This window comes from Echeneis naucrates, chromosome 13, assembly GCF_900963305.1.
Source record: "Echeneis naucrates chromosome 13, fEcheNa1.1, whole genome shotgun sequence".
In the NCBI taxonomy this organism is placed as follows: Eukaryota; Metazoa; Chordata; class Actinopteri; order Carangiformes; family Echeneidae; genus Echeneis; species Echeneis naucrates.
In genome coordinates this window covers 8,403,245-8,430,232 of record NC_042523.1, presented here as the reverse complement: position 1 = coordinate 8,430,232, position 26,988 = coordinate 8,403,245, and the positions used below count along the sequence as shown (strand labels likewise).

The window sequence follows — 26,988 nt, the reverse complement described above, 5'->3', positions numbered from 1 at the left end:
TCACTTTCTTAGAACTAATAAGAATTTACAACTTTGTTGGTGGCCATTGCAGCTAAAACCATCTGAAGAGGGTGGAATGGCACATGCACCAGAGCTTCTGACCTGCTGTCGATGAGTGTGGCCTTCTGTGGTGAGGAGTCTTTTATGGGCACTTTTAATGAGTGGCTTCACTCTCCTCATTCAGATAATATCTGAGGTCCAAAAAGAATAGTTTTTTTGTTTTGTTTTGGGTTTTCTTTATGGACTGTAGGAGAGAGGGAGGTGCAACACATGGACCATGCGCCAAGCACTGGAGGTCAGTGAAGTTTAGGGACCAGTATCATCCAACACACTGAGATAATACTTCAGCCCAACATGATTGAGTCATTTTTGCTACTGAGAGCAGTTCTTTTCTGCTTTTGCTGACCTGATAACACCTCGCATGATGCACAGCAAAACACTTACAGTAACTGTGAAGACTTTGCTGCTTGCTTTATTCAAGGAATCACAGCAGCCCACATTATAAAAGTGAATATTGCACCACAGGTTGTGTATGCTGTCCATATCCAGTTCTAATGGGATCATTCCTCATACATATGGAATACGGAAAGACTGCTCCTGGGGCGGACACGAGGGGCGACGCCTCTCACCCAGCAGGGCTGTGAGCTGGGGATGTGGCTTACACTCCCGGGCTCTCTGGTGCAAGGTTGTTCCTTTTTCAGTTTGCTGTTGACGTGGTGACGTGATTTGTCTCCTGTGTTTTTTCTCATCCTACCACACTCCCATTAAAAAAACAAAAAACAAAACACAATGTGTTCTGTGGAGGGACGACACGAGAAAGAATGAGCTTTTTTGTGCTATTTTAAATAAGGACATAATGCAGATAACATTGGCTGTTGGTTGTTTCATGCATTTGGTTTTGCACCACTTTTTTGACAAGTTATTTTACTTGGAATCACATAAGGGGGCTTGAAAGCAAATTGCATGTCTCAGTGATTTAGCAGATTTGGATTTGTGTTTGAAGCTGCTCCTCCAGAAGGATGAAGGAAGGGATTGGTTTGACATAAAAAGCACAGCTGAGTCAGGAGCTCTTTCACAAACACACACACTGTGGGCTACACGTCCTCAGTGCACATTTTCATTCACACATACATCACAAAAATAACTACACACATTAGGTTGCTGAGTCAAACATTATCAAAACCTTAAAGAGCGCATATTTTGGAAACAAGGAAAAACTTGCGATGTTTGATATTGATGTAGCTGCAGTGTAAGAAAGTAGCCAACAGAAAGTGGAAAACTGCAGTTCAGAGACATTTCCCTCACAGCTCGCTGTGTATCTTCCCCTATTATTCACTGTATAGTACCCAGTTTGGATCCATGTACACCCCTGCAGTGCAGCTAGTCTACCACAGACACATCATTTAAGGCAATTTCATTTTTCAAAAATATTTTATTTGATATTGATCCAGGTACAAGGAAATAAAAGAACATGGATTTATTTTACAGGACATGGGAATGAGACTGTAAAAGGTTATTTTCTTGATCCACTCTCTTTTTGGACAAAGACATGCAAGTGAATAAAGGAGGTGGTTTACAGAAAAAAGGCTTAACGTACTGTACTGTAGAAATGGCATCAGACTGAGGACTCACCTCAGCCCATACTGTACAGAAAGACTTCACCCAACAACTTTCTCTTTTTGTCATTTTTAATTTTCTTTTATAGCAAAAAGGCAACACACAGATAGGTTACAAAGAACCAACAATATTGAGAAAATGAACAAATGAGAGTGAAAGCCAAGGTACTTTCATCCATCCAAAAAGACTTTTTCTCTATTGTTTTGACAAGCAAATTGTGAGCATCTTTGCTCCTTGTGTTCAAAAAAGGTTTGAAGTTTTTCTTTAGATTTGACATGAGAGGAGAACTGCGGTGAACATGCAGGACGAAGAGTGACTCAGACGACTACTGACCTGGCGCTTCACCATGCTCTGAGCACAGTGTGCCTATCATCTCCTTATGGCCTCGCTGTTCAGCTCTGTCGGCAAAGTTTACAAGGAACAAAAAAACACATTTTATATTTCACGAATCTTTATGCATATTTCACAATATACTTTTATTATCATTTTAATAAATACAAAACGACACCGTGATTTAAAAGAAAACAATGAGTATTAAAGAGACACAAAAACGCATTAGACATTAGAAATATCAATCTTAATTTGGTATGTTCTTTTACTGACATCTTGTCTTTAGGTGGATGAACCAGCACATTATACTCAGAATTGAAACCCACAGCAGAAAAGAGAAGAGGGAACAAAAGTATTGGGTATGAGAGGGATATTTTTGTCAATGAAAATGGAATGACATAATCAAGTGCAGATGTATATGGATATATACAGATATATACACATACATAAACACCACCAGAATGTAAAATAACCTGAGATACTCTTTGCACCTCATTTCCAGAACACTGGCCACTGGGTGGATGATAGAAAATGACGATGACATGACAACAACAGTACAACAGCATCTGATGGCCTTTAGTTTCCACCCCCTATTATCAACATTAGCAGTACAAAAAAAGACAAAACAAACAGTCATTAAACCACAAAAATCCTGAACATTGATATTGAAAACATTGTCGTAATCAGCGTTTTGAAGTCCATAAAAGGCATACAAATAAACACGCTTTCTTTTAAAAAAGGACAACCAATAAAAAAATTTGTCTGGAAATTCTAATATCGAGAACCGATACGAGGTTGTGAAGTCGAAAGTGGCAGATGAAAAGTGTTTGTTTTGGCGGTCAGGCAGATAGAAAGTGTTTTGCTCCACACTGTGGCTGCGGAAATGAAGCAGTAGGACCTGCTAGTTAATCGACAAGGCTTTTCTCCGTTATCACTCAACTGTTTGGGATCAAACACAGACTCAAAGCTACATTCTAAATTATGCCCATACCATTTCCTCTCAGAGTTACTGACACCAGACTGTGCTGAGCATAGTGTGCTGGTAGCTGAAGGACCAAGCTTTCGAGCAACAGCTGCTTAAATACACAACCTAATTTAACAGCACTTTAGCTGGACCACACAGGTCAATGTGTTGTTTTCTTGGATGATACTGTAGCATATACAGTATAATATAATAAACATAACACGGTAAGTGCTCTAAAAGCAACCAATATTAAAAAAATGGATGGAAATAAAACACAAATAAATGAAACAAAGATGTAAACAAATTATATTGCTCCACTGATATTTTAGGGTGTTTTGGGAGTGTAATTGCTTCCGATCATAATAAAGACTCCTCTGGTAGTGGTGTCTTTCCTGTTAAGGCCTCAGAAGAATCATAACCCTGTCTCTGTAAGTGCTATGATTGAACGACAGCATATGGACAGATTTCCCTGACTCCTCTTTGCTTTTGACTTTTTTATGGTTAGAGCGCTGCTATGTTGAACGAGGAGCGTAAACATATTGTGGTGAAATTATTTAGGCCGTAAATCACAAAGTACAAAATAAAGTTTAAAGGCTTAGAGACACTTGTGTAAAAAACAAACAAACAAAAAAAACAATAATAAAACAAAACAAAACCCAAAAACGCACACACTTCCTCTCTGAAACATAACCATGTCTGAAGCTGCCCAGCATTTTGGGGCGCTAAAGGTTTCTGTGAACAATCTATAATTGTAGAACAGCTAATTATGAATTAAATAGTCAACTCGGTCGCCTACAATGATACAGTATCCTCTGCATACAGTTCTCCCAGCCTTATATGTTCTTCAGACCTTCAGGAACCTCGTGTGTCTGCCACCCAATTAGTCTCAACTGTGGAAATGGGCGCCTTATTTGTTGCTGTCTGTGAGCCAAAGTCTGACTCTTTAATATCTCTCTGTACATTAGTATATAATTTTCTTCTCTTTACAGTACAGAAACTCCTCTTCACATATTCTTCCGGTTCTTCATGTCAGCAGGAGCTATGTTTTTGTGCTTATCACCAAAAGTTGCAGTGCAAAAAACAATAATTAAAAATAATAATGATAATAATTAATGGTAACTATTAACAAATAATGGATTATAAAACAATTATTTTATGGCACAACAGCCACTCAATTCACATATAATACAAATAACCAGATAAAACCAACTGTTCCTGTATATGGAAATAAAAAGCTCAAACTGAACTCGGCTTGCATAGCAATGCAACAACAAGTTAAAGAATATATTTACAGGAAACAAAATTCCCTTTTTCCCCAAGGGCAGTTACCAGAAAGTTTGTTCTCGTATAGATGCTTTCTTTTTTTTTTTTACTTGCTTTTTTTTAACAAAAAGAAAATTACAGTAAGGTAGGAGGTGGAAAATATTTTCTTGAGGACGAAAACATAGTGAGATGTACAGTATGTCTGTGTCTATACATCACATTTACAGTTCTGTGACACTGCTTTTTTCTGTAGTGCCCTCTGCTGCACTCCTTCCCTCTGAGAACACACAGTAAGGACAAAAGTTCGCTGCCCCGCAACAAGGAGGGCGTCATTCTTTTACTGAAAGACTGGGGTTTCTTCAGTTCACATCCCCTGGCACATCACTCTGTGAGACCCAAAAGAGACAGTGTCAGAGTTCTGACTTTCATGTACAGAATCAATCAAACGCTTTCAGAAATGCACATATTTTCTTTTTCCTTAGATACATACTCATAAAACACTGCTGAAAACATAAAAATCCTGAATTTACTCACATAACTCCCCCGAATACTGTCCCTGTCCATTGGTTCCCAGGAATTCAGCATGCTCAGTGGCCGTCCACTGTTGTGGCTGCCGTGGACCGTCAGTCTTGCGTGGCCCTGTTGAGCCCTTGGAGGAGGCTGTGCCAGAGGAGCTGTGTCCACCAGGAGAGGGGAATGATGGTTTACTGTATGGCAGGCACCCATCCTCTGAAAACAAATGGAGAGGGACCCAAAGGCACACTTAGGGAGCAGATACATTACGTGATGCTCATTGCTGCCGTGAAACACACCTAACATCTGATGCATGGAGACAAAGAGCACTTTGCAAACCCCTCTCGTCCTGACATCTGCAGAGTTGCTGTGCCAAAAGGCAGTGCCAGGGCATGCCACAGAGAGGACTCAGCCTCACACATGGCCTTTGTAGTGTGACCAGTCATGTAAGGGGGTAAATACAATAACAGAGGGACCCCTAGCTCCCAAAACACCCCCTGCTGCGGGGCAGCATAACATTGACCCACAGCAGTCCCTGTCATTGTGTGAAATCTCATCAAACTGCTCCCCACTGCTCCACTAATGACTGTAATAGAGTCTGCCCTGACCTCAGTAGATTCTACTGTGAATCAGTCAACGGTCTGCCACATAGGGGAATTCACCTATGGGGTTTTGGTAAAGATGCTGATTGTGGCACCTGCCTTTGTCTCACAGTCTCAGATAAACTGTCTGAAAAAGTCCTGGCACAAAGACGACCGGCTGCACAGCATGGAGAGCTCTAATGGTTGCAAACACACATACATATACACACTTGTATACACAAACGCACGCAGATGGGATGTAGAGTGGCTGCTGTTTGTGCGAAAAAAGAGCTGAAGCGATTAGTGTGCATTTCAGTTGTTGGGGCCTCCTGCTTTACTTGGAGCAGAGCAGACCAGTGTTGGCAACAGTTACAGGGGCACTGGGAGGCTGAAGGAGGACTGAGGGGGTTATTCTGAAACCCAGAGCAAGTGGCAGACAGCGCAATCTGTTCATGGGAGCGCAGTCTCCACACAGCATGGAGGCTGATTTCAACACAAGAATTTAGAGAAAAATCTCTGTTCCAAGGCACAGCAGTAAAAACTCAAGAGTCCCTGTTTACTTGCTATGTTGAGATAAAGTAGTATTTATTGAAAATAAATACTTCAGTGAAGAGCTCTAAAATTTCCACTTTTCCTTCAGTATTGTTTTGAATGCGAATGATTAGTGATTCATTTCATTCGTAATAATTTGTCGCAAGACAGAAAAAATTTGGTTTTGGTGGTTAAATTTGTCAGCCCTTCATTTCAATGTACAAATAATACCACAACTTTCAAAGCATTTTGAATGCACAACCCTTAAATATGAGTGACTGTCTTCCCAGAGCTTTTTGTAGCCATGGTAGCAGCATAGATTTGACAGGAATATCAGGCAGTGTTTGGTGAACTATCTTGACAACCATTGGAGGGATGGAAAACAACATATTAGAATAAGTTTGGTGATCACACAATTTCTTCTCTCATATCTCCATCTAGTTAGTCAACACTGACTCATCCAAACCTCATGACCAAACTACTGTCAGCGTCTGATTGCCAACTTGTTAGACAGATCCTCAGATGTACCTGTTTTGTGTCCTCTGCGTCCATCATCAGCCCGGTCCACAGAGCCCAGCCTGTCCTGAGCCTGGCGATGATGCTCCAGAGAAGTGCGTGTCTGTCTGTCAATTGAGCTCTTCATTTCATCTGCCCCAGACAGGGGTCCTGACAAAGGCGGACGCTCCAGAGAAGAAGCCTTTCTATCTGTAGTGGGTGCCATGCTGCTTACACTGCGGGCCCCCTGGATACGGCCCTGTCCCTGACAGGGTGGAGGCTCGGGGGGAGGAGGTAGGTCTGTGTCAAATGAAATCAAATTCATACGTAAATGACTTGTAATCTTTATAAACAGGAGATTCTTATCTTTTCAGAACATGTTCATCAGCAGATTTTATGTTACACACGAATATAACTCCATATAATGAAACAACAGATGCTTCACAGAACTTTTTACACAAACTATTTGAAATTCATTTTCAGTCGCTGCCTCACCGTCTGCACCAGCATCTCTCCGGTGGGGTGCTGTGCCCTGGTTTCGGGGTTTGCGTGTGGGCCTGGTGGCCCTCTGGTGGCCCAAACTGTGTGTGCCGACTGTGCTGCCATCTGTTGAGAATGGACTGCTGGGCCTGGGCCTGTGGGAAAAGCCTTTACCTGCAAGATGGATAAATGACCACAGGCCAGCTTGTTAATAAAGACATTAAGGCGCTAACACCTTGACTGTGGAGCTGAGGCTGCCATACAGCAGAGCTTATCAGTCAAGACCCAGAAACCTATTAGAAACCAAAGGCAATTGGTTGTCATTAGACAAAAAAGCAGTCTGACAGAAGCCTTGAAAGGTGTAAGCCAGATGAGTTACAGGATCTGAGTTAAAGTAAAGGATAGTTAGTTGCCCGCAGTTCAGCCATATACAACAAATCCCATGCACAACCTGGGCACAGTGTCCGAAAGCAGCAGAAGGAGAGGAAATAACAAGCCAATATTATATGGGAACATCAGCCAATGGATGACAGGAGGACCAATTAGAGCAGAAAAGAACAAATCATCTGCCACTGGTAGAAGTTCCAGTTCAGCAGTGGGGAGCTCATCTCCACACACCAACCTCTCTTGCTGAGGCTAGTGCCCTCTAGGCGGTAGCCTGCCTTGTCTGCAGCAGCCACCAGGGCCTGGGCAAAGCTGCAGTGTGTAAAGATGGAGCCATCAGACGAACTGCCCAAACTGGACCTATGGCTGGAGAAATTACGGTCATCCTCTGAGGCTGAGCCCCACCCATTCACCATGGACCCTGAGGAACACCACAGGCTTCAGTTTTTGCTTTATTTGTTTGTGCTTTTTCTTTATTATTTCAAAACAATTTATAATCCATCAAATCATACTCATACTTCTCAATGCACTGGCTGTAACCCATATGAATACATAATATAACAATATTGAACATCTGTGCTCTCTACATTCATTGAAAAGGGTAGTATTAATCTCCTACACTTAAATAATTTTGTGATTGCTGCAGGGCACTTCTGTTCTTGCAGGTGAGTGGCTTTATACAGTCATTCTGTTCTTCCTTCCCTTCATTTTCTACATATATTACACAGACATACACAAAAGTACACAAAGACTCACACTAGAATGAGCACAGTGGAGCAGCAGGACTGGCATCAACTGATTTTGTTCTTTTTTTAGGATAAAGAACAATGAGGACACCTGCGCAGAGCAGAGTTAGCTATACAACTGCCTCAGGTGACACAGATGAAGCATCTCACAAAACAGTGAATTGACTCAAATACCTGGTGGATTGTACACAATCTTTTTTGTAAAAATGCACATCACCACTGTCTCACTGGTGCTGTATTTTAAAAAGGTAGAGCTTTGTAGTACAAATTCAAGGTATCTCACTCAAAGCCTTTGTAATTTTAGACCCTTCTGCTCACGTTACCGCAAAGATGATTAATCATTTTCCAACTTAATATGTTATAACACAAACATAATATCAGGTATTTGATGGGACTGAAAGCACCCATATGGGAGGTGTGTACAAATTGTAAGACTTCTGACTTTTGGCATAAATATCTGTGCTACTCTGAACATTTCTTCCTGCTATGATTTTTACTTCATGTAAAAAGCCCAGCCAGAACTTGAAATATAAAAGTATCCGCCTGCCAATAAAAATATGGCACTTTGGCACGGAAAAACACGGGGAACAGTCGGCTAATGTGACAGCTTTCAGTGGGACTGGTTTGGCAGACTTTGTTGAAGTGGCAAGAACCCAAGTGCTCTGCTCACACACTCTCTCACTCACACTGAACACAAGACTGATGTGATTGAACAGGCTGGTGTAACAGAGAACTGGGGAGGTGTGAGGCTAAAGGTGGTTGAGAGAGCAACGGGGACAAAAATTTTGCAGCAGGATTATTAAAAGGACAGTTTGATACAAAAGGTTGACGCTATCCATGATGTCTGGCAGAGTTCAGAGATTCAAATGAACTAGACCAGACGCACATTAGACTGTGGTCAGATGGTACTTCTCTTTTCAATACAATTTGACATCAAACTGTGCTTGTGGTTTATTTATTCAGATATGGATATCCCCTTCAAAGAGTTTTCCTACTTCCCCATCAGGGAGTCTCTCCAACTTCAGCTCGAAGTTTAATAGAGTTGGTTTCTCAGCCACTGGATGTGACTTCAAGGAATTGCATCTTCAACAGCAAAAGTTGCAGCAGATTTTTGCCTGTAATGCAGTGAAATTCCTTGGGATTACTGGAAACGTCTATAAAATACAAGTTTGCATATGGTCGAGAAGCCCCTTACACAATCCATTTTTACTGTGTTAACTGAAATCCAGGGCTGTAACTACTTTGGACCCTCCATCTTGCTGTGCTATTTTCTTTGAAATTCTTTTCTAAGACTTTTTATGTAAGAAAGAAAGACAGCAATTCCACTGGGTCCAATCCTCCCACAAAGAATAGAGCAGATAATGAAGTATAGGCAGAGCCAGCCAAAGCACTGAAGCTTCCAACTCCTCCGGCTCAGCGAAGGAACACGGCCTCAGCAAATCACATCACAGAATGACTTCAGTTGTACTAACTGCCACTTTCTACCGCTGAACCTCTGGAGCACTTCTATTCTCAGAAATAGTGGTCCAATCAAACTGTGATCACTGTATCATAATTTGATAAAAATTCAATCTAGTTTTCTTTTTGTCCTAGAAATGTAATTTTTCTTTCTGTCTGTAGCTCCAGACCAAGGTTTGCAGTAGGACATTTTATCATGTCTTGAACCAGATCAATGGGCCAAACCATCTTCTCTAAAAACCACAGGCTGACGCCTCCCTTGCTCCATGCACTGATAGAGCAAGGCCAGTGAATGGAAGATAGTTAAGAGGGGGGGGTTAAATCCAGCTCAGGTCCCGCCTGCCACTAAAACTGATTTATACTGACAGATACCCTAATCTGCATGTCGTTAAGCAGGAAAATCATTCCCCCTGACGAACAGGCGTCTCTACCTGTCGTCAGGAGACGTGACCCTGCTCCTCGCAAGCCTTACAAGGCTTTATGGGAGAGTAATCACCCAGAGCGGCCAAGCTTTCAACTCACTGTAGGAGTAGCAGCCTCACTGCTACCACATCTCAGCTTTACATGACCTGTACCAACTACACACAAAGCCAAGTATTGGCTTTATCTTCTTTATCTGACTTTATCTTTTTGACTCAAACAAGACACAGGCATGCACTGCAACATCAGGATTTACATGTATCTGCTAAAAATGTGCTGTATTATCCCAGAGAATAGAGTAATGCACTGGAGAGGCTGTGGAGACAATCTGCTAATGAAAAATGGCCTCAAAGGACAAGGCTGAGTTTTTAGCAGGAGCATCAGTGAAAAGGTTTGATTTACTGGCCTTTGGTGTAGCATTATGAAAAGGGACTTATTCCCATATGATTAAAACAATGACAAATCTATTAAGCAATGCTCAACGGGAACCCCGCTCCAACCCAACCCTTTATATAGGCTCAAAATGGTGGCTGCAATGAATCTCAGTGCTATCCCCAATCCTCCCGCTAACCCTGGAGCAGGGACCACGTCTGCGTTGTCAAACGATGGGGTGCGAGGCAGACTTTCAGAGAGATAAAGAGAAATAGTGCTGTCTTCAGAGTAATACAGTGGAGGAGAGATGCAGTAGATTAGGGCCCAGTTGCTGCTTTATATTCCTCTAACTACAGCAGCAGCTGTATGTGTCAGCGCTACCAAAACCACTGTTCCATCATCCCAGGGAAAACTACTTTTTAGGGCTGCAGACCAACAAGCAGCACTGTCATCCCTCTTATTCTCATGATTTCTCTCTCAATGGGCTCAGCTCTTCCACCTCCAGATCCAGTCTCTCTGCCAGCTCTCTCTTTCTCCCCATTCGCACATTTTCCAATATGGATTTTATTTTTTAATATTTGAACTCTGTAGGAAGCCCTGACATATACACATTATCACCTGGTTACACGACACCACCATTTTGTATCCTGTCCACATATTACAAGATAAAACATCCCTGCAGTGTTTACCCTCGAGCTCACAGGCCTGGTCAGCATGAGAGCAGCAGTCCAGAAACCAGCTCTGCTGCTGCAATGTCATGCCCTTCATATGTCCCCCTGACAGACGGCTGTAAAAGTTTTCAGTGAGTTGTAAAAATGGAAATAGTGCCTTCAGTCTGGAATGGAATATGCCGCACGTGAAATTTATTTCAAATCTTCTTGAGAAGATATGGTTGGTGCTGGCTGCAACGCTATGTGCAAATTAAATCAGTCACTCTCCCCTGCTTGCCTTACTTCTCCCTCCTCTTAATTTCCCTCTCACTATCCTATTTAAAATTCATGGATTTTCTTATCTCTTTTTTTGGAAATGATTATTGTAATTCCCCAGAGTCTACCAAAAATGCTCTAAAAACTTGATTGAGGGGCACTCAGTAAGCATGTTTGCGTAAAAATTAACACATGAAGAACATGAACGATGAACCATTCACTGTGAAAACAAGATGAAGGAAGAATACGACCCGTCGTTCATTTGTGTTAGGTCAAAATTGTGTAACACTGATTAGGAACTAAGCATAATAACATTTCATTGTTTATGAGAAAACTTTGCAGAATCATTAGTAAAAATAAATAAATAAATTTTTAACATAGAGAACAAAGAAAGTCCTGGGACAGTTCAGAATCCAACCAGCTTACCTGTTAAAGAGCTGTCCAAGTTGTCCATGCTAGACCCTGGTGTGTGCTCAAGACCACGGGGATGCCTGGCTCCGTAGCCTTCATCCTCTTCCTCATCCTCCTCCTCCTCCTCCTCCTCCTCCTCCTCATCCGGCAGGTCAGTCTCCTGGTCAGAAATCATTGTGCTCGACACGTAGCCCACAGGAGGAGCTGGAGCCTGTGGAGGGAGAGAGCCTGCCTGCATGTGCCTGGGAAGAGACAGAGGCAGCATATTATCACTCTGGTATGCACATACAGTATACATCAAGGAATGTGGAGGGATTCATGCACAGAATACAGGGAATATTCAGTAGTTACTGCGGTCCAACACAGTGAAAAAATGAGAATGTAAATGGGAATGCACAGCTAATTTTAGAGACCATTCATCTGCAAAATGCTGAATACATCTGGACAATTCCACTAATTCTACAGTGCTGTTTGCATGCCAACACAATGACCCACTAATTGCCACTGTAGATGGTACAAAGGCCTGCTCTTCAGGCCTGTCGACACATGGCTGTCACCTCAGTGGCAGCCTGCTCTGCTGACAGCTGCGTTTGTTTGAGGACTGCAATGTCTTTGACGCGGTTTGCAGTGGGAATTGGTTGTAATTACTGGCCCTCTGGTGTTGTCAGAGATGCTCTCTAACCACCATAGTCATTACTGAGTAACATGACATCTCCTTCCTGACAAGGCACCCCCCTACACACTTCACTGTTATGAATGAATGCCAGTCTCTCATTCTCTCTGTGTTGCCGACAGAATGAAGCATGGCCTTCATCTGACTTGCATGAGCACTACAACAATGGGGTGTGCTGTATAGGTGTGGGAGGAGTAAACAACTGGGTAAGAAATTGTTTCTCTTAGAGTGAGAAAAATACAGTAGTCGCCTAAGTGATAGCATAGGCCCATTAAAATGGAATGATAAATGGCTTTATCTCCACTGCACACTCAGTTGACATGAAACATGCTGCAGGGCCAAAATAAATTCATGGCGCGATACACACGGAACAAAGTGTACAGTAAGTATCTTAAAATGACAGCGATGGATGGATGGATGGTTGGATCGATAGAGAGATAGAAATGCAGGCAGAGAAATAAAAATGATTACATTAAATTAATTGATGAATTATAATTTTAATGGCGATGATTTAAACAGTCCTTTATAGTCCTTCGTCCTTGCAGCCATCAGGCTCTATAATAAACTCATCACCAGATAGCAAGAGGGACAGTGTGATGATGGACAATATTTTAGAATTGTCTGTATTTCCATCTCTCTGCTGTCTTACAGGTATTAACATCCATAACATATTTTTATTAAATATTTATTGAGTTTTCAGGTTGCTCTTCTCTTTATATGTGTGTGTATACGTTTCCCCAAAGATCAATCAATCTTTCTCTTCTTTTTTTTTTTTTACCATGTCTGTTTTGCCATGTCCAGTTGATATACTCTAGTAAGTTCATCCAAATGGGCCTGGAGCATGGGCTGCATTTCGTCCCGAGGAGAAGGGGTGAGGGTGGCAGTGGACTGCTGTCCGAATGACACAGCAGCCGGGGAAGAGGCAACCCCACGGATAGGTGGGGTGGGGACCCTTTCCTCCTCTTCCTCCAACTCATCTTCCATGCCTTGGTGAAGATAGGTCTGTACAGGCATGGGGGGACCCCATCCATCACTCTCATACCTGAGGTGAGAAGCAAGAAGAGATACTGAGTGCACATCCCTGCAGCGAGTGTGTGAAAACTGGTCTTTGTTTTTTTGGTCATTTAAATTTTTATTGACATTTTTAAAAACATATAAAAGGTTCAGGTTGTTGATACAGGTATTGTTTTGTTTTTGGTGTGGGCCTAGGATGTGTTATATAAAAAAAAAGAGATTATAACATCCAAACAAATATAACATATATAGGGAATTCACATTATAAGAGATCCAGTCCAGAAATTAAAAGATGCAAGGCGCTGCATTTAGTCTCTGGTCTGCTTTGTGCAACTCAAAAAAAATTCCCAAGAGCTCATCCCATCTTCCTCTTTGCCTTTCAATCTACAGAGAATAGCTTCATAGGATGCTGTCTCCACCATTGCATCCAACCACTCCCTCAGTTTAAGAGTCACAGCCGATTTCCTCTGTCTCAAAATCACTCTCGAGGCTGTAGTCAGGCCCACCATGACAAGAGAAAATGTCCTTTTAGATATATTTCTGCACCATACAGTACCTCACAAACATATTCAATATCAGAATCAGAATGTATTGTCATTGTAATTTACATTACAACGGATATCGTGGTTAGTTCAAGTCCTCTTCTGTTGTGTTTGCTTAAATAAACTATGAACTTATGTGGATTGCTTTCATTTGTTTTCATTGCTGTGCAGCCTGGTTTGTGACAGTCAACACTAAAAAGTTTCACATACATTGTGTATTAAATGGAAGCCATGAACAGAAATGGAACTCAACAACAAGAACATGCCTGATATATCAATAACTCCAAATGGAACAGTGAGAACTTTCTGACCTTGTCCAACTTTGGCAAAAAATTGCTTCACGACAGTCCTGAGTAGAATTATAGAGCTGGTCAGGCTTCACTTACTCATAGATGCGCTTATACATGCTGAAATAATACGAGCTATAAAGAAAATGTTCATTAAAGAAATTTGTCAGTGCACACTCCATAGGAGATAACTGTTTTAATCTGGTGCCATTAAAAGCAGCATCAGATTTACAGGGCACTGGACTCCTCATTTGCCAGATAGCCTATTAAAGCAGATGACTCTCCCAGATTGGAGATGCGAATAAGAGGACATAGCACCTGCTGGACCAAAGAAAGACATGAACACTAACACTTACATAAGCCTCTGCTACTTTGTAGCTACAGTGTGATATTTGTGCATCTTTTCAATATTGTTTATGTGCTTATATATATATTTTATGATACAGAAAAACACTATGGGTATAAATCCCCCTTTGTGTCTGTTTATCTTTCATTTAATGAAACAATGCAAATATTTTTTTCTTCCACGGTGAAGTTCAGCAAATAGATTATTCTGAAACCATCTGTGTGTCTGTGCCAGTACGAGCAGGATTGTCCTAGAACACGTTTTTGTTTTCATTTGTTTTCCTGTCATAAAGTAATCCCATACACTGAAGAAGAGACCAGAAGACCAGCCATCTGTATACGTGTTTCTGTACTAGAGTCTATGTTACTGAGAATGAGTGTGTATCTGTCTGTGTGTGGAAACGATACACACATTGATCCTTCACTTTTCTCCAGATGTACAGTAGTACAATAATTAGCTGTGGAGAAAACATAGCTGATCCCTGTTATTACACATTGCAAAGTGTAGTGTTGCAAATGTTGGCGAGCACTGTTTTGTTCATTGCTGCAAACACCAGATTTTCTACTCCCCAGGCAGGCAGTGGAAATGCACAAGAAGACAGCTGAGGTAATTTATATCAAGTGTGGGAGGGGCTCGTTGTGAGGAACCAATCAATACAACTTTATTTCATGTTTTGAAGTGTTCGTTGTTCAATTTGCCAAAAAAAAAAACAAAAACTACACAATAAGAGTAACATTGCAAGATTGTAACTACTAATTACATTAGTCAAAAAGCAAAACATGATTGTTTTTGCTTGTTTGATCCCAACTTCAAAAAATCTAAATCTATAGAAATGGAAATAGGGTTGGTGAATAGAAGAGGGTCTGGGACGCCCATGAAAATTAATTAGAAGCATACTTGCAAATGCTTGCACTTTAGAGAAAGTCGCTAACCTTCACCTGTCAGTTATGTAAAGTCCCATTCAAGTGTTTTAATGTCTCATCATGAGGTTAAAAAAGACTAGTGCATGTGAATGCTGCTTTTATCTGTTTAGAAGACATTTATATTTGACATACCCCCCTCCTTCATGGTGCTCATTGGGATAGTGATCCATCTCAGTGCCAGGGAGAGGGTGGATAGGGGGAGGGGGCAGGGGAACGTTGGCCCAGTTGGACCCGTTGGCTTTAGCGGGTTTAGAGCCAACCTTGGTCTTTTTCTTCTTCCCTCCCTTTCCACCTACAAAAGGAGATACTTTTTTGAGTGATACAGTCATGGAAAATTTCATTGTAAAAAAACAAACAACAATAATAAAAAAAAAAAAAATGTAAAAAAGTGTCATGTGACTAATGTGCAAAGAAACTCATGTTAGTCCACACATCTTAGTTACATTACAGACCCAATTTCAACATACGCTTTGAAATTCACACACATTTCCAACATTTTAATGGGCTTCTGTTCATCAGTGCCCACATAGAAAAGCTCAAGGTTTCCTGATGAAAAGCATGCTGCTATTTATTGATTTGCTGAAAAGCCTCACATCTCCATAGAAACAGGAGGGAACGGCAGTAAACAAGGCTGAGGTAGACCTTTGTACTCCACCCATCCCTCAGTGTCCCCTTTCACACCAGGCTTTGGCTTCCACAATGAAATATCTCACTTCACAGCATCATCATAATGAATGGCTTGTGTAGTGTCAGTGTGTCCCTAATGGAATTCACTGAGAGTCTATTACTACTTTCATTTCTTTTATTACACCGGAGTGCCACTAACCCCATCCATTTCCACTCATATCCCTCCAACACCAGATTCTCCTCTGTCCCATCCATCTTTATAAATCTGCCAGCCAGGTCAATACTGGGTTTTATACGATTTGGTCACTGTGGAAGAAATCTTTTATTTTAAGTTTAAAACATATTTCCTTGAAGCTATTATTTGCTTTTAGGTTAAAGAATAAATTGTATGCACTTATTCTCAAAGACCTACCAGAGCAAAATGAAAGCCAGGGGTTTGCTCATTTTATGAGTACAAAATAACACAGACAAAACTGCTTTCGAACACATAATTATTTTAGCATATGTGTCACTCAGAATTAATTCATTATTCTGATGAATTATTAATATAATCTAATCAAATAATCAAATCTACCTGTGAAGCAGGTCTTAAAATGTCCAAATATATAATAATAATAAAATAATAATATATAATACCAAATAAAAGCAGCTACAACTACATTCATACATAATGCCACACTAATTTTTCCCTAATGCATTTGAATTAAACACAAAACAGCAACATCTCTATAACAGTTTCAACAAAAACAGAACATTGTGATAATTGTAATTAATAATTACAGCAGGGTTAGGGATTCATTGCAGGACTGTTGTATTAGATTGCCTTATTATTATTATATTTTTTTAATAAATGGACCTTGTGAACTACAAATATGTGTATAGTTCAAGCTGTGTCAGACCTGTTTGACAATACTAACACTGTTCATTGTTAAGTTTGTACATATTTGAGCAAAATCTATTATTTCCACTTTAAAATATGTTTGGCATTTTCAAAATGAACTGTATATATTAATGTCAACACACTGAGGCTTTGCTATTAATTGTTCAGATGTGTGTATTTAACCTCTTCAGAGAACACACGCTGCACATAGTACATTATTTCTGATTTTGGGAACTCTACAGTGCATGATAATTTTTTCAAACTGATTAAAAATCCATGAAAGATGTTTCCTCTCTTGTGCACATGGAAGGAAGACGTTAGGAAGGAGACATACTTTGCTCTATTTGCATATATGAAATCATCTATGACAGGCTAAACTGCCTAAATCAGTAAATCCCTTACATCTCCATCCAGAAAATACTGCAAGCTGATGTCACCAACCACACAGGCTCGAGAAATCCATCTTCAGGAAACTCTGTCGAATGCATTTGTGTCTGTCATCCATTGGTTAGCCTTCCCAGCCAGGCCCGTAATCACTTTCCCCAGTGCCACTAAAAAGCTGCCAATATTGCATCTCGTGCATTGTAACTTCATATATTCTAGTGTAATTTAATAACTGAGGAGATCACTGTCATCAAAAGGAATTTACAGAAGCAATGAGGTATATATATATGTATTGATTTTCATGAAAGCCAGATGAGAGAGAAATGACAACTTTTTTTTATAAACAAAGGCCAAAAATGTGCGACTACACTGTTCGTAAGAATCCAGCGAGAAAAACAGTGTTTCAGTTATGATCAATATGAGAATACAGGGACAAGAGAGGAAATATCAGGGATGAGGAGATAGAAGAGATGTCAGAATAATATTAATAAAGAATGGAAGTAATAAAAGAAACAACTGTAAGCCCAAGGCAGACAGCACCAGTGTAAGTATAGTCTGAAAGTAATTGGGTTTCCTAATCGCACCTCTGGGCGACACTTGACTTTTACCAATAAATGGTGAGCTGATATGATTGTTCAATCATCCTTAGTCCCTCCACACACGGCCAGCCATCAATATTGTAAATTAGCCTCTTCTAGGGATGGACTGGCACTGAAATTATAACAGTTCACCCCAAATATGAAAAATATAGAGAAAGAGGCCTTGGCTTGGAGCTACATAAGAATTACACAGCAAAGCCATCTCCTGACAAAACGGGGCCTCTCTTCAAAAGAGAACCCATACTAAATATAGATTCAGCATTGGGTATTTATACCCAAGGTTTGGGCGGTCCCAGTCTATTACTGTCGGGCTGCATAGCCTTGAGCTTGCTTTGTTTTCACTGGGTGCGTCAGCGCTGAGGGGGAAAACCACAGAGCAGAGACTTGAGAAAGTCTATGCAGCTGCATTTAACTTGACAGTGGGAAAATAATTTTCAAAAAGCATCAATAAATAAATACAAAAAAACAACATAATGAAGTGAAACGCAACACAAACAAAGTGCAGGAGCACAACAGGTGACACACAACCACCAACTTCATATAATCAAGGACTCTGCAGCCTTCCAGACAGGATGGTGTGAATGGTGGGGAGGGGGGAGTCTTCAGGGTCTCTAACTACATCAGAGAACATAGAAAACACCACCTACCTCTTCTCCCTGAGACTATGAAAGGTTTTAATGAGCAGCTTCATGCCCCCAGTGGAGATCCATGCTGCCATAAAAGCTGCTCTATTTCTGTTCCTTTTCATCCTGCTCTCCTCCTTCAGACCTGACATTCATTATTCTTTCAATCTCCTTCGAGGGAGAGCAAGGCACTGAAGATTCACCCCCCCTCCCTTTTCAACTGCTGAATTTACTGTAGTTGAAGTCTGAATCAGAGCTCATGCTGATCAAAATTTCCATCGCTGTGTTAAGTTGCACTATATAGAATCCAACACATTAGTGGTGGGGTCAGAAACTCAAAACTCAAAAACCTAAATAACTGAAACAGATCTTACACCCAAGCATGTTTTCCAAATTTCTGTCTGAACCTGGCTGGACCAAGTGGGCCCAGGAGCAGCACACACCGTCTATATAAAGTTCATTTAAGGAATGAATGTAATTAATCACAATATTCACAGATATTAGATAAAGATGCTTTAAAGGGAGTTAAGAGTTCATACACGTTTGTAAGCAGCTTGATGTCACAGCCACATTCTCCCATTAAAAATTACTGTAAGCTTCAGACATGAAACCAACGTTTTAACTTAGCTTTGAATAAAGCTAAAGCTAATAAAAATTGAAAACAGGTAGAAAATGCTGACCTAACTGCCCAATGGCAGAAAATATCAGCCCTCTTCAAGCTCACTAGTGAACACAGTCTATCTTGACCTAAAATTATATGTATTATATATTATTGGCTAGAAGGTGAATTTCATTCATTTTGGACTGTTTCTAGTTTTGATGCTAAACAAACCTGGTGACTGTAGCTTCATTTTAAATGAGTCTGATATCTAAGTAACTAAGTCTAACTCTAAGAAAAAAAGTGAAAATGCACAGTTCCCCAGGATGAACTCTTCTTTAAGGTTCTGCATTTACACTGTAAATTTCCTGTTAACTAAAAGTTCTGTTTGTCTCAAGAAATCATAACAAATCATGTGCTAAGCCCAATAAAGCCATTTAGCAACCTGTGTGTCTGCAGGCAGAATCTGCCTGTTAGGCGTAGCCACTTCACATCCTTCTCTCCAGCCTAGTGTGCCAGAGCACTGAATTAGAGACCAGTTAAGGCAGTGGCTTGTAACTAGATAAAAGAAGAGAGTGGAGGGGAGGCAAGCAGAGGGCTGCCTTGGTGTCCTATAAATGACATTGTAATTCTCTGAACATGGGTTCTAGTGTAGTTGGCAACCATTAGTGAAAGAGGGAAAAAGGGAGGTATTTTTGCCACTTTAACCAGCCAAGCATCTCTAATGGTGTGTGTGTGTGTGTGTGTGTATATATATATATATAGTCCACTCTGTCTGAAAGACTCCCTCTGCCCCTATTCCCATCTTCTCAGTCACAAAGTGAGAGACAAAGCCTTTACAAGACCTGGCAGTGATGGCAGAAACCCAGCATTAGCACTCGCAGCCATATTCTGTCAGGAAATCATCGGACTATTCTTTCTCTCTGATGTAAATACCCAGCCTCTTTATGCTCCAATAATTCCTGTCCAACTTGTCTCCTTTATAACAACATAGCTGCATATAGAATATCCATTATTCTCAGACACGAGTGTTCACATGTAATGAACTGTAAGCAGGGGAGGCTGCGTGAGCAAAGCATCTCTGGTGTGGGAGAAGGGCTGTGCTAATAAAAACATTTTTTAGATGTCAGGTTCGTACATGCAAATAACAGATCAATGAAGCAATTAAGGCATCTGTCAATCACAGAAAGCGGCAGAGCCCCAGAGAGCTTCCCAGTTTACTTCATGAAATTCTCTGCAGCGTAAACCAACCTGAGAGACTGCCGCTTCGCTCTGAGCTGTTGTGAGAGCTGGTGGTGCTGAAATCTTGTGATTGGTTGTGTGGTATTCTATTAGACAATCCCTCAGCCAATCGGTAGTCAGGAATGAAAAGTAGGGCTACAGTGGGGGTTAAAGGGCAAAAACCACAGTGGCATCAGGTGATTAGCAGTTAGCACAAGCACATGCAAACATGCAGTTAGAGCATCAAGCAAGCAGGACATATTCAGGATTCATACATTTCATTCATTTCATTCACTTATTGCATTTGTATGCAACTGATAGCACAGTGTACAACTTTAAACTCACAAACTGAGATAAGAAAGTCAACAGTAGAGATTTGAATTCAATATCTGCCCTCCATCAGAGAGATATAATGATACAAAATAATATGTGATTGTACTTCTTAAAATGATGCCAGGGAGAATTTGAAATGTTGTTTTTAAAAATTCAGTGCATTAGGCAGACTATGTGAAAATATCATTAATCAGTTTTAGACTGCTGGAAAATGAGATCATAAATATGTATTAGGAGACAGACTGCTCATTACACCTTAAGTACAAAACCCCACACTGATTAAAAAAAATATTCCATCTCAAATCCACAGTAAACATTAGTCAAGCTAAAAATGGATTGGCAATTATTCTTAAACTGAAGGAGGAGAGAAACCATCATGAAAATCTCGCAAGAAAATGGATGGGTGACTGAACTGCACTACACCTTCAAGAGATATTTATTAAAACTTAAGAGTGCAACCTAGATGATGTCTGATGGGGGAGAAATAGACAACATACTCTCACCACAGTAGGGATACCATTATTTCAGAGACTTCAGGTGGCAAAGCTTCAACAGCAAATGGATGGCCTTTTACAACTACAAAATTCTAGGTTGTGATCTTAGTTAATGGGTTGTCTCTGAATGAGACAACAATAATGGCACCAGCTGACATGTTGCCATAAAAGCTACATGAAAACGTTCAAAACCATCCCTCAAGGCCAACAACATCCTCGACAATTTCAATCAGCACATCTTCTGCGTAACTTACTGTTGTTGCAGGAATTCTTGTCGGGCAAAGAGTAGCCAAGGTTAGCCATCTCTTGTTTGGCCTGGAGTGAGGCTTTCCACTGGGCCTCAGGCAGGTCCACAGACAGCTCATGGATGCTGCTGGAGTGGAGAATCTGAGTGGTGGCATAGGGAGTGGCCTGGGATGTTTGGCCGGGACTGTTGTAGTTGGTTTTAGTTGTGAAGTCTATGCTGCTGTAGATGGCTCCATCAGAGAGCATGGTGCCTGTTTTATCCCCTTGACCAGTGGGGAGATCTGTGAAAGAGAAAAGGAGGGAGAATATAGGAAAGCTACTTCCTAAGGGACGAGTTCTCAACACTTGTAAACTTTCAGTATTTAAAGAAAATCTATCTGTTTTCATGGCAGTCGAAGAGAAATGAACTAATTCAACTGTATGAATGCTCTAATGTAACCTGAGATTCAAGTGCACGTGCTTGAAATTTTTGAATTAATATCTGGGTCTAAGTGCCTACTTGTTAGCTAACATCTTAACAGGTTAATCTCACAAATGCATCTGATTATTATCAAATAAAATCCCAAGTTATTCATATATTCCAATCCCCATCCTCCAAGCCCCGATGCTCTCTTTCCCTCCACATGTGAGGATATCTCACTCCCCTCCCTTCTCTGTTGATATACATGAGGGATAAGGCTTGCGCTCTGCATGTGTGAGTGTGTGTGTGTGTGTGTGTGATGACAGAGGAGGGGGGGGACAGAGTAAGCAGACCCTCTCCATAGTGCATGGTTTGCATGCCCAGCGAAGGGGAGATGATGTAGAGCCATGGCGGAAGTGTCCGCATCTGCGCCAGTCAAGCTGCGTCTGTCCTTCACGACTGGCTGCTCAAGACCATCCTTTCCAACACCCATCCACCCCCTGCTCCTCTGCCTCCTCTCATGGTCTCTCCCCACACACGCTCACACTCTGAGGTATGGGCGATGACACAAAGCTGGACTATTTGCTATTACTCAACCGGGCGACAGTGGGGGCCCTGTTGTTAATACTCTAGCTGTCCTCTGATGTGATATATATGTGTATAACCAAACACACACCCAGTATACACGTATGTACACATTTGGCATGCATATATATATATATATATATATACACGTGTTGATCAACAGGAGCTCTGGTGAAACAGAAAAGGAAGGCAGGTCATCATCTTTCATCTCTCTTCCATCCTCTTTCCTAAAGCACCAGGACACTCACCTCCTCGGCCAAAGTTACTCAGGTCATTGGGACCACCGGAGCTGCTGTTGACTGGAAGGCTGGCGGCGGGCCAAGAGTCCGCTAACCAGGGGTAGCCTGAGTCGCCTGCATTCAACAGTCCTGGCCGGCTGAGCAGAAATGGAAAATGAAATACTAACATGGGCTGTGAAATTACATTACTATGTTACTAATTGAAGAACAACCCAATTCCTTATTACACATGCTCTAATTCTGCATTATATTGCTGGATTTAGAAATAATGAATAGAAGAGCATGGCAACAATCAAACAGTGAGGCAACATGAAGTTGGGGGGGGGGGGGGGGAAATTCAAACATATGTCTAAATATTAGTTTGTGCACAACAATGTGTGTTTGTGTGAGATAAGCTTGTTGTATGCCTCTGAAGCTAATGAAACACTTTGGAGATAGGAAATACAGTACGGATACATTTCTTCTCTCACAAAGTTAGAATTCCTTCAGGCAAACATTTTTTTATCTCTCTTTTTCTCCTGCTGTGCCTTTGTCACAGTTTCTGTATTATTCATGCAAAAGCACGCTGTGGGGAAACTAATGCATGCATTTGCTCTGCGCACACATGTGTAACAGTGCACATCGACACCAACATGTATATGTTCCCGTATTCATTAATTGTACTTTCTGCTGTGTTTTCCCATCAGCCCCTTGTGGTGGTGTCCAGACAGTCTAAATCTTATTTGATGAGATGTCAATCCTCAGCCCTACCCACACTATGATAGCCCCACCCACTTGTGGGATACCTGCTTATGAAAGAGGGCAGCTCAATTTAACAGGTGTCATGTCCCTCCTGAGGGGGCAAGAACCATAAAAGCAGCCATTAAGACTTTAACCTGTCATGGGTGACTGCTGGGAGGACATTAAGGCCATTTTACTGTACAATCACGTCCAACGCTCATTACCATGGGTAATGCAGATGGAGTTATAAATGAAAATGAGAGATGGAGTTAAATGTCTTTGTTTATGTGTCAGTTCAATGATGAATTATACTCCAGTTGTTTCTAATGACCTGCCATTGGAGTCGATTGAAATACGAACTAGAACTAAATAATGTATTATCACACATTTTCTCATCTAGTTGAAGATACGACAGACACATTTTATGCAGACAAAAGTGAAATTAAAAGTAGTTTGCTGAGGAGTTCTGGATCATTTTCGCTGGGAAATCACACCATGCACTAGTCAGACAAGCACCACATGTGATGAAGTGACCAGCATTGCCTTCTCTGTCAGCACCCTGCAGCGCTGTATGTAGCAGGCTACAGATACACATGTGCACTCTGAGAGGCTGCATAACACAGTAGTTAGTAGCCTGACTGCCTGATGGCGCTTTTTGTCTCGGCTCCAGTGGGGTGATGTGTTGCCTCTGAGGGACTGGGGGGAGAGTCAGGCCCTGAGGACAAGGGCAGGTAATGGGTGTGCTGCAGTCGGTCTCTTCCTCAGCCACAGGTTCCAAATGAGAAAAGCTGTTCCACAGAGGGGGGGGGGGGTCCAAATGTACGGCAGCCCTGGCAAGCTAAGAGCCCTTGTTGTGGTTCCTGAATGCCAAAACAGGCCCTCGGGGGAGACAAGTCATTCAAATTGATGGCTGTGCATCAGACACATGCACTTTTATAGGGTAATACATCTCTCCCCCATCCGTCTGCCTCTGTTTCTGGCTGCCATGTTTCCAAACTGCCATCATTCTTTCTCACCATACCACCTTTTCCTAACCCTCGTTTCCCCGCTTTGTTTCCCCCATACTCTTCCACCTCCACTTTTTTATCCTGCCTCCCTCCTTCTTGTACATTCAGCAACTGTCAGACTGAAAGCAGATCTGCACCCCAAATGTATGTTGTCTAAGGTGAGAGATCATGCCTTTGTCTCATTGCCACTCTCTCTTGGCCTGTGCGCTGCAGTATGTCCTCCCCCAGCCCACTAGAGAAAGACCATTTCAAAGATAAGGACCTGACAGTGGAAATGGCTGCATCGTCCTTGTGTTCATCACACAGCAGCACTCCTGGTAAGGATAATTACAATAAGACTTTTTTCTCTCCTGGAGATAACTGTTACACATGTGAGTGTGTGCCTGTGTGAGAGATATTGGGGAAATGGGGAGCAGGTGGGGGGTGGGCACTGGGTCATATGTCTAATGAAAAGTTGACACTTAACTTGGATGGATAGCAACCTTGGTAGATAAAATTTGATTTGAAGCGTTTCCTCTTCCTGTTGGGCACTTCAGTTACTTGTGATGGGTAGGAAAGTATAAATATGACCTCAGATGCCTGATACTGAGCTTCCCATAAATAAGCCGAGTGACTGATATTAATTCCAAAGCAACTTCATAAATCAGCTGCTTATGGTCCCAAAAACTGGCCAGCGGAACTTGGATTAAAAATCATTCTAATCCACGATTACACTTAGAGCAATGGGAAAGTCAGATCGCTGTCTAGATAAAGTCTCTGGGAACGTGTGGCCATTGAACATTCAGATCCTGGGATGTAAGGGAGTCTCCATAGCGACAGCGTCCATGAAACCTGTGCACTGTACTGCTTTGCAAGTTCTCCCAGGCTATAGCAGTGAATCTGCTTTGCTAAAATATTGATCAGTGCTGAGACAGGAAGTTATTACTACCTCCTAATTGCCATCTCCCTATTGGCAGGGGCATAACGAATGAGCCCTTATCAACTTTTATCAATTTCAATTGAGCAGCCAAAGTCAAATTGTCCAGGTCTACCAATCTGCAGCATATTCATCTTCCATGAATCATTTATTTTGTGATCGATTACGTGTAATTCTTCAGTCAGGGTAATTTGGCAGGAGCCAATGAGAAACTGGAAACAGACATGGCTTCATTTGCAATTGTCTAATTAATGCAATAAACATTTCATGTAACAAATGAACACATTTTCCTCTGATACTTTGCTACACATTTTTACTTTCTAGACAGATTGGGAAGTTGCAACAGCTGGGGTTTGATGGTTATAGAGTGACAGATCGGAAGCTTGCATTAGAATAAGAACCTCAGACTGCATCCTATCCCGGTGTTGTAAAAAAAATGTGGCAGTAGTGGCTTCTGACTAAAGATATGACAAATACAGAGCACCACAAATACAGACATTTCAAATCCCATTCACTGGACTGAGAATCAGAACCACTTATGTGGAAAATTGAAGGAAAAACACTGCAGCAGAAAGTAGATGAGAAAAGGCACGACAAGTGGCGTGGCTAATTCATTGAGAGCCTGCTGGCAGCTCACAGAACAATATAGGCAAAACTGTCCATTGTGGCGTCCACTCATATGTGCATTGTAAAGAAAAAAAAATATGAATGAATACATAAAAAAGCAGAAATCTAACAATGTTGCAACCAAATTGCAGAGCACACGCAATCCCAAAATCCCACAGACACTCAGGGTCAGATTTGGTTGGCAGTCTCTTGCTGAGTGTTTGAGATCTGGAGGTTTTACCTAGTCAGGTGTGATAAGTAGTAGATAGACAGAAGCCAGAGATTCTCAAGGGACTCTCTTGAATACCCACAAAGGCTCAGTAACTGGTGTCATTGAGATGTGCCCTGCTCTTTGAAACTGCTCTCTCTTTCACTAGCACACACTGAAATGGAGCAGGCTTTATGGGGGTGCAAGTGGGGTACCTCCACACACCTCTCCCTTGGGTAATTATTTTTACATTATTACATGTGCTCAGATCCCAGCCGCCTACGCAAGGTGACAGGCAAATTTATCACTCCAGAGGGCTTCTGGGTTGCCTGTAGCCAGCAGCGGAAGATAAATGACAAAATAAAAGCACTCTCTGCTTAAATTGTTCCTGTTAATTCTGTTGAGGAGATTTATGAGTTCATCTATCGATGCATGAACGGAGATGTAGTAGAAATGTATATTTGCATGGTAGGCACACAAACAAGTATTGGTTATCTATCAATATCTCAGACATCTATCAATGTTAGAATCAAGAGCAGTTTGCTGTGGCCTTGATGCATGACATCAAACATGCATAGAAAATAATGTTGAGAAGAATTTTTTTGTTACTGTTACATCTCACTTAAACTCAGTTTGGGGATGTGATTTTGTTTCTCACTCACCTTCCATTGCTCATCAAACCACCGTCAACTCTCTGGAATGTCACTAGAGAAAGAAAAGAGAAACAGACGAAGAAGGAAAGAAAGGCAGTATGAGACATTTTGCTAGTTTGCACAGCAAATAACTAGGAATTATTTCCATAATGAAGATATGATATATTGAATTTTTGGTATTTTCCAGTTTGCCCTTGTGTTTCAAAAGGTATGTATTCACATGTCCACTTTTTGTTGCACAGCTAGATAGTTGATGGTTTTTCTAAGGGATGCGGATGTCCCTCTGCACCCGATGCCTTTCGTGTAAAAAAAAAAAAAAGGTGCAACGATGAGGACTGGATATTGCTTTGGTTTGCATAAGCGGAGACGTCAT

The 26,988-nt window shown here is 41.3% G+C and overlaps 1 protein-coding gene across 2 annotated transcripts in view; it reads right to left on the bottom strand.

Moving 5' to 3' along the window:
- Positions 1 to 1,483: 1,483 nt before the first annotated feature.
- The window catches only part of robo2 (roundabout, axon guidance receptor, homolog 2 (Drosophila)), a 153,976-nt gene continuing 128,471 nt past the window's right edge, over positions 1,484 to 26,988 (bottom strand). For both annotated transcript variants that reach the window (XM_029517376.1, XM_029517377.1), the window contains 12 exons: positions 26,625 to 26,667; positions 22,515 to 22,642; positions 21,290 to 21,562; positions 20,239 to 20,364; positions 15,409 to 15,568; positions 12,943 to 13,206; positions 11,507 to 11,733; positions 7,397 to 7,579; positions 6,790 to 6,948; positions 6,328 to 6,594; positions 4,709 to 4,903; positions 1,484 to 4,560 (listed from right to left, as the gene is read on the bottom strand). In XM_029517376.1, the coding sequence (XP_029373236.1) occupies positions 4,559 to 4,560; positions 4,709 to 4,903; positions 6,328 to 6,594; positions 6,790 to 6,948; positions 7,397 to 7,579; positions 11,507 to 11,733; positions 12,943 to 13,206; positions 15,409 to 15,568; positions 20,239 to 20,364; positions 21,290 to 21,562; positions 22,515 to 22,642; positions 26,625 to 26,667 (2,027 nt within the window). In that variant the 3' untranslated portion in view covers positions 1,484 to 4,558. The remainder of the gene's footprint in view (positions 4,561 to 4,708; positions 4,904 to 6,327; positions 6,595 to 6,789; positions 6,949 to 7,396; positions 7,580 to 11,506; positions 11,734 to 12,942; positions 13,207 to 15,408; positions 15,569 to 20,238; positions 20,365 to 21,289; positions 21,563 to 22,514; positions 22,643 to 26,624; positions 26,668 to 26,988) is intronic.